Consider the following 16,658-nt stretch of genomic DNA (forward strand, 5'->3'; position numbering starts at 1 on the left):
TTTACAAATGTTATCCTTATACGGTTTGATTATTGTTCTCCTTTCACAAATCATGTTGATTATGTATAGTTAAATCCTTGTAATTAATCGGGAGGCATTCTACCAGGATCTCCAAAACAAAGAAATATTGTTAAACTGAAGTCATTGTGTAATTAATTATTATTGAATGAGTAAATCAAAATACTTTCAAATATACGAACCATTAATATAAATTATCGTACGCCGAACACTGTTGTACTCTTCTTTAATCCTGTGCCGCGGAATGATCATCATTCTGCACGATTGTCCAACCGAACCCTATGCTATGTAGATCTTCTGTATTAACCATAATTACCATGGCAACAACCAAGCAGCGCCTCAATTTGTTGCCCCTTTTCTTTATCCATTTTGGTCCCTATTCTAACGTTCAATGTAATAACTCTTATACGATGTCTGCTCACGAAAGCCACCGCGGAGCAGTGTGTGAGGGTGAGGATCGGTTGAGTTCAATTGAAGGTTGTAACGACCCATAACTGGGACCCACATTTCGAAACCCAGGTCAATGCGGCGAAGTCAGCATGCGTGTGGAGGTGCCGCTGAAGACATTCAAGGTAATTCTCGGCTATTTTTATTCGGGCACTCTGGCCATATCCACACTTAACGTTGATGAAGTCTTCGAAGTGCTCGAATTGGGCAACTTGTATATATTGCCAGAAGTCGAATTGGCCCTAGCCAAACGTCTGCAGAATAATCTGTCCATCAGCAACACGTGCATGATCCTGGATACAGCTCGCAAATTCAATCATGCAGAGCTGACCATGAAATGCCTCAAGTTCATGGACAAAAATGCACACCAAGTTCTGAAACACCAGTCCTTCCAAATGTTGTCCAAGGAATCACTGGAAGAAGTCCTGCGACGGGACACATTGATTGAACACGAAATCGATGTCTTTAAAGCGGTAGTCAAATGGAGTCGCCACAATCAGGGCGTGGACATCAAGTCGGTGGTCTCGCTTGTACGTCTCTCTCTCATTAGTGTCGAAGACCTGGTGCTTGTGGTGCGTCCCTCTGGGATCGTCGAGTCCTTAAAAATACTCGACGCCATCGAGAAACCGATAATCAAGTCGATATTGCCCTACCGTGCCCACGTCTCTCCAGGAGTGGATGTGGCCTTCCATTTCGGGTGCAGTGTTGAGGTCATCAAAGATGAGATCGTTATAAAGCTGAGCTTCTGGTGCATAATCAATATCATCTCTATCGAAGTTATTCAAAATACCAATGACACGTCCAACTGCACCGTGGAGGTCTCTTGCGACATGACCCACTGGGATGGCGTGGGAAATATAGATTTATCTACTCCCACACAGCAGGATATCCACTTCACCCGCATGCCTGTTCGCTTCATTCGGATCGTCGATCCAGAGAGTGGCCGCAAAGATGTTTTAAATTATTGTCTGCTCAAGGCCGTTCTAAATAACACCATTCCCTAGACGATCGATCGACTTGGAAACTGTTTAACAGTAGCGATGACTTAGTGAGAGTCTGAAGACTTGTTCCTTTTCTTTTTCCTATGAATGGATTATTTTTATTTGTACTTGCATTCATTAATTTCTTCTATTTGATTCAATTCTTATAACCAATAAAATAAATATTAATTTAGTCTTGTTCAATTTCCAAGAAAGAACTTGTTTTTTTTTTTGTCAGTGAAAGTGCGAAAAGAAACACTCTAGGCCAAGTCCCAGGGCAACTGGCATTGTAGCATTCGCAAGGAAAAAACTATTTTTTCAGCGCAAATTAATTTTTTATTACATCTTTATACTTTAATTTATTATTACATAATATAATACAATCTACGCGATCTACAATATACAATATATATATACATTTATGTATATACACAATGTACAGTATATTCTGACAAATCTGACAAAATTTTTACGCTGCATTTCTGAAAATCTGATGGACACCAAGGAACCGTCAGCGGAGCACCGACTGGAGACACGTTTCTGTCCCCACACACCAACCCCCCCGGGGAAAGAAGCCGGACGTCAAAGCAAAAATAAACCCACACGAATCAATGTCACACACCTTCATCCACCCACATCACACCCAACCCACGCATGTATACCCTCATTCATAACACATCACATAACATCACCACATTTCACACATCTACACCCGTCCGACCCACAATTAAACAACATATCACGATCATATAAAAAAAAACACCACGATTAAACGTAAACATCAGCGAGCGTCAGGAAGCAACAACTTCTATCAAAGGGGGCTGCCAATTCGGCCGAAATAGGGTTTATTTTTTTTTGTTAGTATTTTTTTGGTGTTAGTATTTGTTTCCGTTATATAAACCTAGATTATGAATTGATGTTCAAGAAGATGAGTAAGAAAATATAATGGATATAAAAATGAAAATTTGAAAAGAGTCATGAGTGAATAGAGAACGGTAGTTGGGTGGGACGAGAGCGAGAAGAAGAGGGGGACCCTGAATATGAAAAGGGAGCGCTCATGGAAGGTGGCGCTCATGGAAGGGTGGGACCCTGCTAGGGATAACGAAACCAACTATCCCCGCTGACGAAAGTGCCAACGAAGACGAGTCTGTCTTATAAATTAGATTTGTTTTTTTTTGTATGTTTTTTTTTGTTTTTGTTTTGTTCAATCCGTCCCCTGACATATCGGGTCGGAAACACCCCTGACTTCCCCGTGAGCTAGCTGGGAACGATAGGCCAGGGTGGAAAAGAGGCGGATCATAACAAATCATACATCATATATAATGGAATATTTCATAAATTTAAAGACCTATTTACAGCATATTTGGATAATGTATATATATACATATATATCGGTATATTTTGTATAGGATTTTGAATATACTAATACATTCTAATCTTTTCCAGTATTTTTCCAACAACAGTGCACACTTCCTCGTCAGGTGTCTCTGTTGATAATTAAGAAATATGTAGTTATCATGTAGCAAATGTGTACTTACCGTGTAGTTACCATGTAAAAACATTAATTTAGTGGACATTTTTGTTGACCTTTTAGCTTAGACTTTATTTTATAATCAATCAAATTGAAGGAAGTACTTAAAATAAGCCAGTCATCTAGGAAATCGACTCATTAATCGGATAAAATTATGTGCTTAGATGTGAAAGTTCCAGCTAGCTAATAATATTCAACTGAATATCAAAATCGAGGAATATGGTGGTATATAATTTATCAGTACATTTACGGTATATTTTGAAAATGAGACGATATTTCAGTATATTTTTGAGGGTCAGAAATAATAATTTATAGGCCCACAATTTTTTTTATTTTCTTTTAAAGTTAACGTTTGTTCCTAGATAGTAGTTTGATTTACGAAAAATACCGCAACAATACAACAAGTGGGTTTCTAATGTGCAACAGATATCCCCTGCGCTGCCTCCCTTCGACCTTGGGGGACCTGATAAAGCTCAAATTGCAATCACATTAACTATGGAAATAATCCGTCAATACGACACAGAGCACAGATAAATTCCACCGGTCACACGGGGACAGGGACAGGAGGATAACTCGCAACACGACACCCCATCTATATTATCGATGGGAAAAGGCAATTGCTGTCGCACTTGTTAGCTCGGTCTGACTCTGACTTCACCTTGACTAAAGTACACACGACGCGGCAGAGGAGGCAGTGCGCAAAAAAAAACATATTAATGATAACAGCAGCACAAATAATATGCAACTGATTTCCCACAGCTTTCATATCACAATCAACGCTTGCATCGCTGCATAATTCGGCCAAACCAAATCGAAAATGTTGAAGCTACGTAACATTCTGAGTGTCGGCAATAGCAATGGCCTGTCCGCTGTCCGGTAAGAAATATGAAATAATAAATAGCACGTCCAAACATACGCAGCTGTATATGTACATACATATGTACATAAATATGTATGCATGCTCGTACATTCGTCGAAAGGTGCATTGATATTTATTTAAAAGTAGAATATCAAATAGCACTCATTTCTTAGTACTCTAAGGAGTAAAATAGCCAGACATATGTATGCACACAGACGCGTAAAGGAAAAACTCTGGTGGGCGGACACCCTTAATGATGTCCGCCCAAGTGATAAATATACATACATATGCATAAATTCCAAAGATTTCTTTATAGTATAAAAATAATTAATTTGTATCGGCCTATTTTATATCTAAGGTATAATTCCGCTCATGGGAAATGTATTCCAGAAGAGCGGAAGGAAATATAATATATAATATGTATTACTCACAGATCATTTGAATGCCATATCTATTTAAAAAAAAAATATCTTGTGAATCCAATTAAAATACAATCTTTACTGAAGCCATCCCTATTCTTTCATGAATATCGGAATATATGAAAGATAAGATTGGGAATACAAAGACTTTTTCTTTTATAATATCTGCTGGTGAACCCTAGTCATTCATTTCTTACCAATAAAATGATCAAAGTTCTCTCTCTGATTGAGTTTTGGGCTTGCTAATCGGATTAATATTGTCAATTTTGTACTTTTAGATGGATTTCGACCACTGCCAACTGCAGGGAATCAGATTCATGGTTCTCGAAGTTACTTGTCCGGAAAATCGAACCAACCAAAGAGTCGCACAGCCGCATGCTGAGCGACAAGGAAATAATATATGCATTGCATACACATAATGTACGACCCGACTCGATGAGCGCCTATCTTAATAACTAGTGAGTGGAGTGGCATATTCCAGCTAACAATTTTTAACAGTTGACCCAGTAGCAAGTACGTTTCATTGGGCTAATCCAAAGGTTTCCCCGTTCCTCCACAAAAAATACTTATATTCATTATCAAATCTTTGGGTTCTTAAAAACGTTTTTGATTGGTTGGTGACCTTTATGAATTGTCTCACAAACTGTCTTGAATACTTCCATTTCCTTTTAGCAAAACAACCGTGTCTTTGATGAACGATAAAAAGGCAAATCTGTCTTGCAATTTGGTGGCGTCATGGAGCGTGCAGGTGGGCGACATGGACCAGTGCTTGCATTTATGGAAATACACGGGTGGCTTCGAGAAAATCGATCAGGCCAAAGAGGATCTGTGGAACGATCCAGAGTACCTGAGTCTAATGCAGGAGCGTTCCAAATTTCTGCGCTCTCGGCACCTTCAATATCTGTTGGCCTTCAGCTACTGGCCGCAGATTGCCAGCCGTTCCGGCAAGAACATCTACGAAATGCGGTACAAAATCCATTCAAAATCATATATGAAACGATAAATTATCCTATATCCTCTACATATATTGCAGATCATATCGACTGACGCCTGGCACCATGATTGAATGGGGAAACAACTGGGCTCGTGCCATCAACTATCGCAAGCACAACAACGAAGCCTTTGCTGGGTTCTTCTCGCAGATCGGCCGACTTTACAATGTCCATCACATCTGGTGTATGTAAAACTATATAGTACATATATGTATTCCTTAGAACAGTTGAAGAACAATTCCCAATTCTACTACTTGCACAGGCTACAGCTCGCTGCAGGACCGCAAGGAGACCAGAGAGGCCGCATGGCGTTCCCCTGGCTGGGACGAGTGTGTAGCCTACACTGTGCCGTTGATTCGAGACATGCATTGCCGCGTCCTCGCTCCCACTGAGTTCTCGCCCACACAATAAGCATGGACCAACTGAATCCGTATCGTATCTGAGAACGAAGGGCTATACGTGTAATGTAATGCCGCTTCCGCTCGTGTTAGTCGTTGTACATAATGCCGTCATACATATACATATACACATATGTATGTATGTATATATGCATTAATTTTAGTTTTCTCTAGTATCAAATAAGGTCAAAAAGTGTGCATTTTACTCTAAAGAAAGGAACTATCCTGTATGTGTGGTGCCCCCACATACAAAATCTTGAATTTAACCAAAAATGAAAAAAAAAAAATTTCGTTTTGTAAAATTTTAAAACAATAATAAAAGTGCTATAAAAGTGTATATTGTGAAACAAGCAAAAGCGTAAAATATTTTTGCATTTATTTATAAAATTGTTTGCACCACTTATCCGTAAATTAAAATGTATCTGCATCTGAACGAGCATGTTCTCCACTTCGATGATGTGATATGAATATGAATAGATTCTCAGCGCTTGGGAGAAGTGTGGGTTATAGGAATGATAGTCGTGAAAACATGTGCATTAGACTTCTAAATTCGATTGGCCCACATAAGTTTTGGGCCGTCTACTTTCATCTAGTTTCGTTTAAAGATAAAGCCTTCAGGGCCTGGATATTTTCAGCCAAATCTCATCCTGGGATAAAACACGAACTTTACAGCATAATAACAATTTTTACAAGATTTATTGAGTGTTTTGTCGGTATCATATCGTATCCCTTCCGCTTTGGGGTTTCACCATAGATGATAAAAAAAAAAGAATTGTTTTCGCTAAACTAAATGCTGTTTTACATGCTGTAATAATGTGTATAGCAATACACACTGGGAATGCAGTCTAATGCAGACAAAATAAAGTTAATTTTATGGGCAATGGGAGACGGACCAATCTTTTCCATCTATGTATTCGAAGATTGTATTGCCATACAAAATGTTGCTTAAATAATGAGATCGTTAAATTATTGACTAGACTGTTCAGCATGCTGACGTACTGTCTTCAAGTGCTTCTTGCCACACAGATGCTGTTGCAAGGTGGTCGCATGGTTCATGAGCTTCTTGCAGAGTTCGCAGTAGTAGCCGCCGGTCGGTGTGCGGTACATGGATTGATCCGCAGCCGACAACTCCTCACCAAGACTGGCCGCAATCGATCCTTCGGACGGGACTGAGTCCATCTCTATGTCCGGCTCCATACTCACTTTGCGTAGATTCTTCTGGTGCTTCACTCCCTTGACGTGCATTTCCATTTGCCCCGAAGATGTTACCTTAATTTGGCACAGACTACATTCCTTTTTACTGCTAGCCTCAGCGTGCTCTTCGACTGTCGCTGGACGATTTGCTTGATTGAGTGTTAGAGCTTCGGGCTGGGGGCAATCCTCGGGCAGCTCTGAACGCGTTGCGTCGGCCAGGAAGGACAAGTCCTTGAGCTTTGTTTCGGGTGTGTGCACGTGCACAAAATCCCCGGAGGTGTCGCAATAGCTAGCTCCCGAGGTCCGCGAGAACTTCGACTCTACCAGTTTGTGCTTGCGGCCCCCGTAGTGCTGACGGGCGTGGGATGCAGAGCTCAAGGACAGGTCGCAGACTTTGCAGTGGTAGGCCGTCGTGCCAATCCGACCGGGTGTCATTTGAAAGCCACGCTCCGGGTAGGTCTTGGTGATCCATGCGGCAACTTGGCGATCGTGCCCCCTGGAGTAGTAGTGGTCCTCGGCGCTCTTGCACGATGTCATCGTCGCCTTGCACAGCTCGCAGCGCATCGGCTTGATGAGGACGTTCAGCTCGTCGGGGTAGCCCGCATGGCGACCCAGAAAGTAGCTCATTTCGGTCCCATCTACATCCATAGCATTTTCATTGGCAGGCGGCTCGCCGGCAGAATGTTTGCGCTTCCTTGGACGCGCTGTGGCGGCGGCTCCTGGACCAGGGACCAGAACACCTGCAAGGGCCATTTCCTGGTCCCCGGGCGCAACAACTTGATTATTGCTTCCAAACCATGCCATGAGTGAGTGTCGGAGAATTGTCCACGGACTCTACTTGCGATGCGTTTATCGCCACTTGTGGTATTTCTTCATTGAAACTCGAATTATTCAGGACAAATCAAACATAAATAGACAATTAGAGATGTCAATGATATATCGTCTGCAGGTATCGACAACACATGGAAAATCGCGTTGACTTTTTAAACAGTGCAATGAAAAATGCAGAAGATACCTTTTATTGCTTATTTTTATTATGCCATACATATGTATATATTATATACAGCAAGATTGTGTGACGTCACAACCATTTGCTAGAACCCATCCGTGTGGTACCCACACCAACACAAACATTCATTGAATTATGCAAGCAGTGCACAGGGGGTGTGGGTGTCCCAGACCCGGGGCACTGCTTTAGAACATCCCTGCCAAAACACAGAATATTTCTTCTTCATCTCATTACAAGAATTTATTGTAAAAAAAAAACAGAATCTCGAGCCATTTTAGTTGTCGGGCAATGAACGGATGATGTCCGAATCTCCAGGATCGGTAATGGACAAGGTGCACACGCGGAAGTATTTACCGCAAGCAGTGCCCAGCTCAATGTTAGTGCCGCTGTAGTGCTGGACCTCAGTCTTGGCCAACATGGCGTAGTACTCAATCTCGGATTTCCTGCAAAGGCACAAACCATAATCTATTAGTAAGCAATACACAACTCTAGCACCCCAATCCGAGAGTCAATACAATCAGAAAGAGTCTCTAGTAATAAAAAGATTCGTCAGGGCAGTCGGAATTACAGAATCATCACAGTGCGTGTGTATGTACACATTTGATAAAATACACGTTCAGTCTTACCCCAAGCAGCCGCAACATGTGCGTGTCGTTAGTGGAAACCACGTGGAGGGGCAGGCAAGGCAGAGCCAACAAAAACAGTCGCCCTGCCTCTGCCCTGCCGCTTGCGCTGTTTGAGATGATATATACTACTCCATAGTTTCCATCAATTTCTTTTTGATTGGAATCATATTTCTCAGTCAGCATTAAGCAAGACTCCATATGGTTCCAAGAACAGCAACGCGTTGCTGTTCATACATACTTGGGTGCAATGGAAATCTACTTCTCGGTAGCATTCTCACCTCAGGGCGGGCGTGTTGCTGGCAATGAGAACCAGCTTGGCCTTGCCTTGACGCAGAGTCTTCAGCGTCTGCTTGTAGCCCAGGCAGTATTTGCCAGACTTCATCACCAGCGCCAAACGCGCATTGGTGCTCTCCAGCGCCTTTTTCTAGAAACATAAATGCAGCGATCAGCACACATGTTCGAGATCATGCTCACTATTTGTCATATTTACCTGTTTCTTTGGGGCAACCATTTTGAATATTTAAATCAAAGTAGCGACTGAGGAAAAATTAATTTTTAGTTATTTTCAAACGAGCACGCATTTTGGAGCAAACCTACCTTCGTCGGCTGACAGTGTGAAAAGAAGGAGGCAGACGACGGAAAGAGGCAGAATCCGGAAACGCGGACTTATCGATTAAATATACCGTGCAACCCTCAGAAATATACCAAAATATACCGTCCAATTTTAAAAATATACCGTAAATATGCTGACGAACTCATGTTATATTATACATATTCCTCAGTTTTGATATTCCGTCGAATATTATTAGCTAGATAGAACATTTTACCACGCCCCCATAATTTAATACAATTAATAAAACTAATAATACTTAATAAAACTAGTTTGGCAGAGATGCGTTTGTCTTGTGATCGGTACTTTACACCCATCGCTTATTCGATGTTTGACAAAGAACCATCGATGACATCGTTGCTACCATCGATATTTGTCCAGCTGTGGAGCACATTGAATTTTTTTGTAAACAAAAATAATAATCTAAACGGCATGCATCGCAGAAAAACCGCAAAGTCAATAAATAGACCACCCCCAATTCAGGGCCCAGCAAAGAAGCCGGTGGCTGCGGCGTCGGCTGCAACGGCCCCGGCATTTGACGGCGAGAGCGCCATTCAATTCGAGCTGGAGCTCTGCTGGTGTGTTCAACAGCTGCAGTTAGCTCTGGACGGCGGAAAACTGAGCCAAAAAGTTGGTAAGTCGGTCTCATAAACACACTGCGAAAATATTTATGTATATGGATCTGTGCTAACATTCTCTTGAAATCAACAATCATAGCCGAAGATACTGCCAAGAACCTTAAGATTCTGACAAGCCAAACGGCGCCGCTCATCAAGAAGCGTCAGGTAATGAAGCTCTCCATGGGGGATTACCGATCCAAAATGCAACAGGAGGAAAGAAAAATGATGCTAGGTGAGGAACCCATAGAAATAAATTATTATGACCTGAAACCGTCTGAGATTGGTATTCATCCACAACCTGCTGCAATTGTGTGTCTGTCTATGGATCAGTCTTACATTGTTTGTCACCAAAAGATGTTAATTTAAGCAACAGTATGGCCCACAATTTACAATTTTACACAATGTGCACAACAGCACAGTTTCGTTCTGTTCCACAATGCTGTTGCCTCTCTTTCTGATCTGTGTAGCGCTCATTTCGATGGAAATACATTTTATTTAACGACTTTACACCTGCATAAGCTATATATAACTCATCTCTCTGTATTACAGCTTCCAGGCAAATAAAATTCACACCCTCCGCTGATACAAACAAAAAGTCCAGCTTTGTGAAGAAGTCGGCGCTTCTGACATCTGGAAAGGACTTTCGCTTTGAATTTGCCCTGCCCACCGCCGCCAGTACCAATGAGAATGTACCAGAGCCCGCCCAGGAGACAGCATCGCATCCACAGTCGTCTGATTTGCCGTCGCTTCGCAGCAGCCTGCGGCAAGAGAGCACGGCGAGTCAATTTAAATTCAACTTTACCATCGAGGATGACCATGCGAACGACATTAACTTTAGCGGCCTAAGACTGAACGGCTGATTGAAATTTGAATAAACTGATTACCAATATGCCTGAGAGTACAGATTGACAAGTCTTCGATTCTAGAATAGGTTTAATTTTTGGGCAATGCTGAAAATGTAATCTTATACATTGTATAAACAATACAGGCCCAAAGAACCCGCCGAAGCTAGCTCAGAGCCATGAAATTATACATGGAGGTAGATTCCCGCCGTGCACTGTCTTCTCAGCTCAATACGACAGCAGCAGAAAGGAGCGAAGAGTATAGAAAACAAAACAAAGCATCTATACTATCTCTTTATCTTTCTTCTCTCTCGCATCAAAGCGTCTCAGACAGCTGAGCGTGAAATAGAACCGAAATAGAGGGAATCCACCACCTTGCAAGACAAGTATGTTGAAATCATACAAGTGGTGGTATATTCGCTCAATGCGCTCTCTTTCTGGGTCTTAATGTGTGTTCAATTTAAGAGTATGAGTATGAGCCGAAAGAGAGAGAACGAATAATACCAGAAAAGAGAACGCGTTTCGGGAGCGGACCACCTTTTTTGATTCTATCATGTGGTATCATCTTATATAACTGCATCATGTGTGTGTGTGAGTGATGAACGCGACCCGATATAGGGCGAATTCACCACATTGTACATACATATGATTTCATCGCGACAACAAGGTGGTGTGCTCATTCCCACAACGCGCTCTCTTTTCGGGACTTATTTCGCTCAGTTTTCGTTGTGTGTTCCGTGCGAGTGGAGCGCGGACGTCGGAAAAATGCCACAAGTTTGCAAAATTTGCCGCTCGAATTCGGGCCGCCTGATTTGCGTGCCGAAAGACGCAAAAAAAAGACAACTATGGATAAATGCAATGCAAGTTAAATTGGATGAGAGCAATAAAATTTGCGAGAATCATTTTAATGAAAGCGACTTTCATTATGCGTCCGAGAGCAAGGCAAAGCGGAGACGTTTGCTGCCAAACGCAGTTCCTCATAGAGTGGGATACTTATACACAGAGGAAATACCCTCTGCTGCCGGTCAGAATTTTTGTGATTTTAGCTCGCAAACTGAGTAAGTGCCGCTTGAAAGCTATTGTTCCTTCTATGATAATTTCGAAATGTTGCCCAAATTACAGGAAAGAAGTAATTGAATGCGGAATAGCGATAGAAAACTTGCGGCTAAAATTCAGAATAAAGGAGTTGGAAAAGGAAAATGATCGGCTTGTCAAACGAGTGCAGAGCATGGAAAAGTTGGCAGAGTCACTTAAAAGCATATTCTCCGAAAAGCAAATAAGTAAGATGGAAAATGGACTTACACGGGTGCGCTGGAGCTCCGAAGACATTTCGGCTGGAATTTGTCTAAATGCTGCTGGACCTAGGGCCTACAGGCATCTCCTCAAAAGGGGCTTCCCATTCCCCAGTACCTCCACCCTGCACGAATGGTCGCAAACGGTGGAAATAAGCCCTGGCCCATTAAATTTTATATTTGAACTTATGGAGGCGGAGGTTGACAGGAAGAATGAAGACAAACAGTGCGTGCTGTGCTTCGATGAGTACAACTTTGGACAAAAAGACGAACAAGAGACCAAAAAGTATGTACAGGTGGCCATGGTTCAGGGATTGTGGAAGTCTTGGAAGAATCTCATTTATTACGATTTCGACAAACCTATGACCCTCGACACTCTGCATATGCTCATCAGAAAGCTTCACTCTGCTGAATACCATGTCGTGGCAATGGTCTCCAACATGGGACCCGCAAATTCGAGTTTATGGGCACAGCTGGGAATATCAACAGGTATCTATAAAGAAAGCCATTTTTTTCTGTGAAATACATACATATGTACTTATGTTTCTTGCTTTATTTTAGAAAAAACATGGTTCGAACATCCATCTAATGGACAGATGAAAGTTTTTGTATTTGCCGATGTGCTACACCTGGTAAAGCTAATAAGGAATCAATTCCTAGACTCTGGGCTTGTGATAAAAGGCCATCAAATAACCGCCACGACTATAAGGCAAGCGATGAACCATGCCGCTTCTACGGATTTGGAAATTCTATGGAAACTAACGGAGGACCACTTAAACGTGAAGGCCGCCCACAGGCAAAAGATCAAATTGGCCACTCAGTTGCTCTCCAAGGCGACAGCAAGTGCCATTCGACGCTGCAGTCATCTGGGACTGGAGGTATATAAGGCCTGTGAAACAGCAGACTTCATCGAGCTGATCCACGACTGGGTCGAAATGTTTAATGTCAGACTGCTAGCCGAAAACTCAACTCCGTCCAAGGAATTTGGAAAATCCCTAAATGTGCAGCGTAAAGTGATGAGTGAAATGACTGCCATCATGTCCGCCTTGCTAGTGCCGAACTCCCAGCAGCGACTTCCCTTTCAAAATGGAGTGATTGTCAACAATACCTCGCTGGAGCATTTATTACAATATGTTGGCACAAAAATTGGCAAGGATTACTTGATAACTAGCAGAATATCAGAGGACCCCTTGAAGCACTTTTTCAACGCTCTGAGCTCAAAAGACGCTCACCCAAATCCAAGGGAATTTAAAAATCGACTCCGGAAATACCTATTAAATTATGGTTTGGGTACACCTGCTTGACTTTTTCCATATGAAAAAACATGAATCAACGTTTTTAGTTTCCTCGTCCATGAGGACGTTTTTTTTTTTATAAATGAACTGTTTAAAAAGGTTAGAACCTTTCATATTATTTTTGATTTGCGTCCATAAAATGGTCAAGCTGATCGCAAACGCCTTATAATTGGATTTAAGTCAGGGGCCGGCAAGGCCCTATCTTATGTGCTGCTGCTGCGCTGCATAAATACAAAAACACTTCTTTATTCCATTTTGCCTGCTGTCCACGCACACAAGCGCACAGCAATGTGTGCGTGCCGACCGCAAAATGTTAGACACTTAAGCAATGAAATACAAATACGAAACAATCATTTATTAGGCCGTAAGAAGAACTCAAAAGTTTTGATTTAATACAAGCCACAACAACCATGCCATCTCTTTTCATTTCGCACAAAGCAGCGAAGAGTGGAGAAAACAAAACATCTTCGGTACATCTTTCTCTGTCTTCCAATGGGGTGCAAAATAAGCCGAAAGAGAGCGAATACACGATGGCAGCATGGCTCTGCCAAATCTCACCTTGGTCTGGAAGTTCTGACGTTCGGCTCTCTTCGGGAAGAGCTGATTGCTTGAGGTCGACGAAGAGAGCGCGCGCGGTCGATGCTCTCTTCGTGTCACGCCATGCAACGCATTTTCGTTTTTAAAATATTTTAATTTGTCCACTTTAGCGCAGAATCGGCACGCTTACTCTCTCCCACACACACTCTAACTCGCCAATGTGTGCACTTCGTGGCGGAAGGGAGCGAGAAAACGGTTGGAGATAGACAGTAGCGGAATAAAGAGAGATAGAGAGAGCATGCGGCAATTTCGGTATTAAGCATCGAAAATAGAGGATGAAAAAAAGCTACGCTTTAATAGATGGGATGCCCATAAAAGTAGTAGTTTTTGGGTCGTAGTTCCCTAGGCAAAACTGCAGGTGTCATGTATTCGAATAATACGATAATCTTTATTCTATTAAAGGTAATATGAAAAATACTCAATATGGAAGTTATATTTTTTTACTATACATAATACATATATATTACATTAATTACCTCTATGCTTATGTACACACGTAAGGGGTTCTGTTCTTCTTGAATTGATTGAATACTCGTATATGTGTACTGGGTATAGGATATACATACATACATACACATTTATAGCACTTTAAATTCAATATATTGTTTGTCTGTCTGTCTGTACATCGTTATTGTATTGTGTTCACTGATATGCATTTATTTAATTCGAATTCAATTCTCTTTCCTCCTTGCTGTCAAACGAACGATATTGCAATCATACGAGATATGGCAATCAGTACGATACGATAGCACGATAACTTATTCGAGTTAAAGTTTAAAACATAATTATAGTCGTACATACCATACATACATACATACATATGTGTATATTTAATTTAAATTGTAATTTATTGCACTCTCCAACATACATACATATGTATGTACTTCTATTCAACGAAAGATGACCAATTGCCAAACTTAAATCACAATATTTTCCATGTCCATTGCTTAGTCATAACATAGATATAGTTAGTATATGTACTCGTATATAAGAAACTAGACACTCATTCAAAAATCTCATATCTGGGTACATATTCGTCCGTATCGTATCTTTGGGAATACCTATACGGTACAGCTACGAGTATTTGGATTTGGATTTTATTATGCCGAAACACACATATTGAGCTTAATTTGTGGCGATGATTGTTTTCCCGCCAATTTTCCAGGAATACACATATGCATATACAATCCTATCTTAGAGTCTGGGACCCCACATTAGTCAGTGGCTGTGTGTCTGTGTGGTAGGTAGTAGGTAATGCACATCTAGATTTTTGTTTGGAAAAAAGCGTATCAATTGAACAAGTTACCTAAAAATATACAAAAGTTACATCCAACATTCATAAATGAATTCTTTCCTCTAACTACTTATCCAGATAACGATACTTAATCACCGTATAGACGACCAGTGGGTGTAATGTAATTTCATTTAATTTAGTTTGCTTTGCTTGGGTTCGGGTTTTGCATTTGGGCTGGAAGAGAGTGGAGTTCCTTCCTTTCCCATGTGGAATATTATATAGTAAACATACTCATATATAGAAACATATCTGAGGTATAAAAAGCAGTTTGTTATTATAATTATTATTATGTATTTTGTTAGCTGTTGCGGATCTCTCTTACACAAATATTGATAACACCAATGTTGTTGCGGTTTAGTTTAGTTAGTGAGTTGCTTCCTACTACAATCTTGCCAGATCCGCCCCCTAGATACTATGAGTGTGTCTGTGTCTGTGTGTGTGTGTTTCATATTGTAAAATATAGTGTGTGTACTTGTATATTTGTATTATCTACCATGATGATTCCTTTCCTATACCTATTCCTATTCCTATTCCTATTCCTACTCCAGTTGCTGTTGCTGTTGCTGTTGCTGTTAGGTGTCTTTCAGATACAATCTCATCTGATCTCGACTTAGCTTAAGATTCAAGTTGGTGGACAACGACATCTAAATAGGTATGTTCTCTATCAGTTTCTCTATCGGTATCTGTATCGGTATCTGTGCCTTACATTGGTATCACAATCACAATAGAAAAGTGCCTAAGCAAGCAATCAGTATTCTCTTACACATAAGTACTGTACTATGTATTTTATACAACTTTACCGCCCTCCAACCTACCCAGGCGGAGGGAAAAGAGAGAGAGTTTAGGGCCATATACCTACTCAAACAGCTTATGGCATGTGGGACATTTGTTAACATTATGTATTTTCACTATTTACGAGTATGTACATCGAGAAACAGACATTGCTTTGTATTGTATAATATTGTACATCAAACACATTGAGAATGGAGACATGCTATCATATACTCGTATTGTACATACCGATACATACACACATATATATCTATCTACATATTTATATATATATATATATATATATATAAAAGTAAAAAATTTGTTTCCTTTTCTGTTTTTTTTGATAGTTTTTGAATAGCTCTAATATATCTAAAAAACCGTCCCGTTTCCATGCGCTCATTGTGTTCGGGCGTCAAATGGGACGCGATGTATCTCAGTATGAATGTATGTATCTATGCAGCTATATGACTGTATGTAGGTACTGTACTTAAGCACTACTATGATCAGAATACAAAAGCAAGAAATCCACAATTCGTTGACCCCTGATGTCCATGCGGTGGCTCCCAGTGAACTGTTCTGTCCAGTGTCGCTGGTCCGCACGGATTTGAGGTGTGAGCGAATTGCATTCGAAGCTTATCAATATTCTGACTTTGATTCTGGTTTGATTTTGACTCTTGATCGTGATCACAGTAGCTGTAGTCAGAAGCTTCTTTAAGGTACTTAAATGTTTCATTTAATTTCCGTTTTTCAGTGGTAAGTTTTGAGATACACACATCTGTGGGATGTGTAGGTACATATATATTCGAATACATTTTTTCAAAATGTTTAAAATCTTCCTCCTATCCACCGATTCGTCGCTCT

At 40.9% G+C, this 16,658-nt stretch overlaps 5 protein-coding genes across 6 annotated transcripts; 3 read left to right on the forward strand and 2 right to left on the reverse strand.

Annotated features, from left to right (window-relative positions):
• The first annotated feature begins 557 nt into the window (after positions 1 to 557).
• On the forward strand, positions 558 to 1,469 carry LOC6599446 (BTB/POZ domain-containing protein 9). The gene has a single exon (XM_026991407.1). The coding sequence runs from the start codon at positions 558 to 560 to the stop codon at positions 1,467 to 1,469; it is 912 nt and encodes a 303-aa protein (XP_026847208.1).
• Positions 1,470 to 3,420: 1,951 nt separating this feature from the next.
• Positions 3,421 to 6,008, forward strand: LOC6599445 (protein NipSnap). Of its 2 annotated transcripts, XM_026991394.1 has the most exons (6): positions 3,421 to 3,670; positions 3,736 to 3,852; positions 4,533 to 4,712; positions 4,927 to 5,220; positions 5,288 to 5,430; positions 5,509 to 6,008. In XM_026991394.1, the coding sequence occupies exons 2-6, from the start codon at positions 3,794 to 3,796 to the stop codon at positions 5,655 to 5,657; spliced, it is 825 nt and encodes a 274-aa protein (XP_026847195.1). In that variant the 5' UTR covers positions 3,421 to 3,670; positions 3,736 to 3,793; the 3' UTR covers positions 5,658 to 6,008. The 2 variants fall into 2 exon arrangements, with proteins under 2 accessions (XP_026847195.1, XP_002024509.1); XM_002024473.2 differs by having other exon boundaries at positions 3,421 to 3,852.
• Positions 6,009 to 6,309: 301 nt separating this feature from the next.
• On the reverse strand, positions 6,310 to 7,723 carry LOC6599444 (zinc finger matrin-type protein 3). The gene has a single exon (XM_002024472.2). It carries the CDS (start codon positions 7,640 to 7,642, stop codon positions 6,611 to 6,613), a length of 1,032 nt encoding a protein of 343 aa, XP_002024508.2. The 5' UTR covers positions 7,643 to 7,723; the 3' UTR covers positions 6,310 to 6,610.
• A 338-nt stretch (positions 7,724 to 8,061) lies between these two features.
• On the reverse strand, positions 8,062 to 9,010 carry LOC6599443 (60S ribosomal protein L30). The gene is made up of 3 exons (XM_002024471.2): positions 8,964 to 9,010; positions 8,752 to 8,897; positions 8,062 to 8,290 (listed from the first exon to the last, which is right to left on the reverse strand). Exons 1-3 carry the CDS (start codon positions 8,982 to 8,984, stop codon positions 8,122 to 8,124), a joined length of 336 nt encoding a protein of 111 aa, XP_002024507.1. The 5' UTR covers positions 8,985 to 9,010; the 3' UTR covers positions 8,062 to 8,121.
• A 470-nt stretch (positions 9,011 to 9,480) lies between these two features.
• LOC6599350 (UPF0488 protein CG14286) lies at positions 9,481 to 10,604 on the forward strand. The gene is made up of 3 exons (XM_002024470.2): positions 9,481 to 9,717; positions 9,801 to 9,935; positions 10,253 to 10,604. Exons 1-3 carry the CDS (start codon positions 9,516 to 9,518, stop codon positions 10,561 to 10,563), a joined length of 648 nt encoding a protein of 215 aa, XP_002024506.1. The 5' UTR covers positions 9,481 to 9,515; the 3' UTR covers positions 10,564 to 10,604.
• Positions 10,605 to 16,658: the final 6,054 nt, after the last annotated feature.

The sequence above is a fragment of the Drosophila persimilis genome, unplaced genomic scaffold, assembly GCF_003286085.1.
Source record: "Drosophila persimilis strain 14011-0111.01,24,50 unplaced genomic scaffold, DperRS2 tig00000663-arrow-arrow-pilon, whole genome shotgun sequence".
NCBI classification, from domain to species: domain Eukaryota; kingdom Metazoa; phylum Arthropoda; class Insecta; order Diptera; family Drosophilidae; genus Drosophila; species Drosophila persimilis.

Excerpts from the sequence above, each read along its gene's own strand:
- LOC6599350 (XM_002024470.2), top strand. The coding sequence starts at position 9,516 with ATGCATCGCAGAAAAACCGCAAAGTCAATAAATAGACCACCCCCAATT. Across the intron at positions 9,718-9,800 it reads AAAACTGAGCCAAAAAGTTG|CCGAAGATACTGCCAAGAAC; the intron begins GTAAGTCGGTCT and ends CAACAATCATAG. Across the intron at positions 9,936-10,252 it reads GGAAAGAAAAATGATGCTAG|CTTCCAGGCAAATAAAATTC; the intron begins GTGAGGAACCCA and ends TCTGTATTACAG.
- LOC6599443 (XM_002024471.2), bottom strand. The coding sequence starts at position 8,984 with ATGGTTGCCCCAAAGAAACAG. Across the intron at positions 8,898-8,963 it reads TGGTTGCCCCAAAGAAACAG|AAAAAGGCGCTGGAGAGCAC; the intron begins GTAAATATGACA and ends TTATGTTTCTAG. Across the intron at positions 8,291-8,751 it reads AGCAACACGCCCGCCCTGAG|GAAATCCGAGATTGAGTACT; the intron begins GTGAGAATGCTA and ends GTGCCTTTGCAG.
- LOC6599444 (XM_002024472.2), bottom strand. The coding sequence starts at position 7,642 with ATGGCATGGTTTGGAAGCAATAATCAAGTTGTTGCGCCCGGGGACCAG.
- LOC6599446 (XM_026991407.1), top strand. The coding sequence starts at position 558 with ATGCGTGTGGAGGTGCCGCTGAAGACATTCAAGGTAATTCTCGGCTAT.
- LOC6599445 (XM_002024473.2), top strand. The coding sequence starts at position 3,794 with ATGTTGAAGCTACGTAACATTCTGAGTGTCGGCAATAGCAATGGCCTG. Across the intron at positions 5,221-5,287 it reads AAGAACATCTACGAAATGCG|ATCATATCGACTGACGCCTG; the intron begins GTACAAAATCCA and ends CATATATTGCAG. Across the intron at positions 5,431-5,508 it reads CAATGTCCATCACATCTGGT|GCTACAGCTCGCTGCAGGAC; the intron begins GTATGTAAAACT and ends CTACTTGCACAG.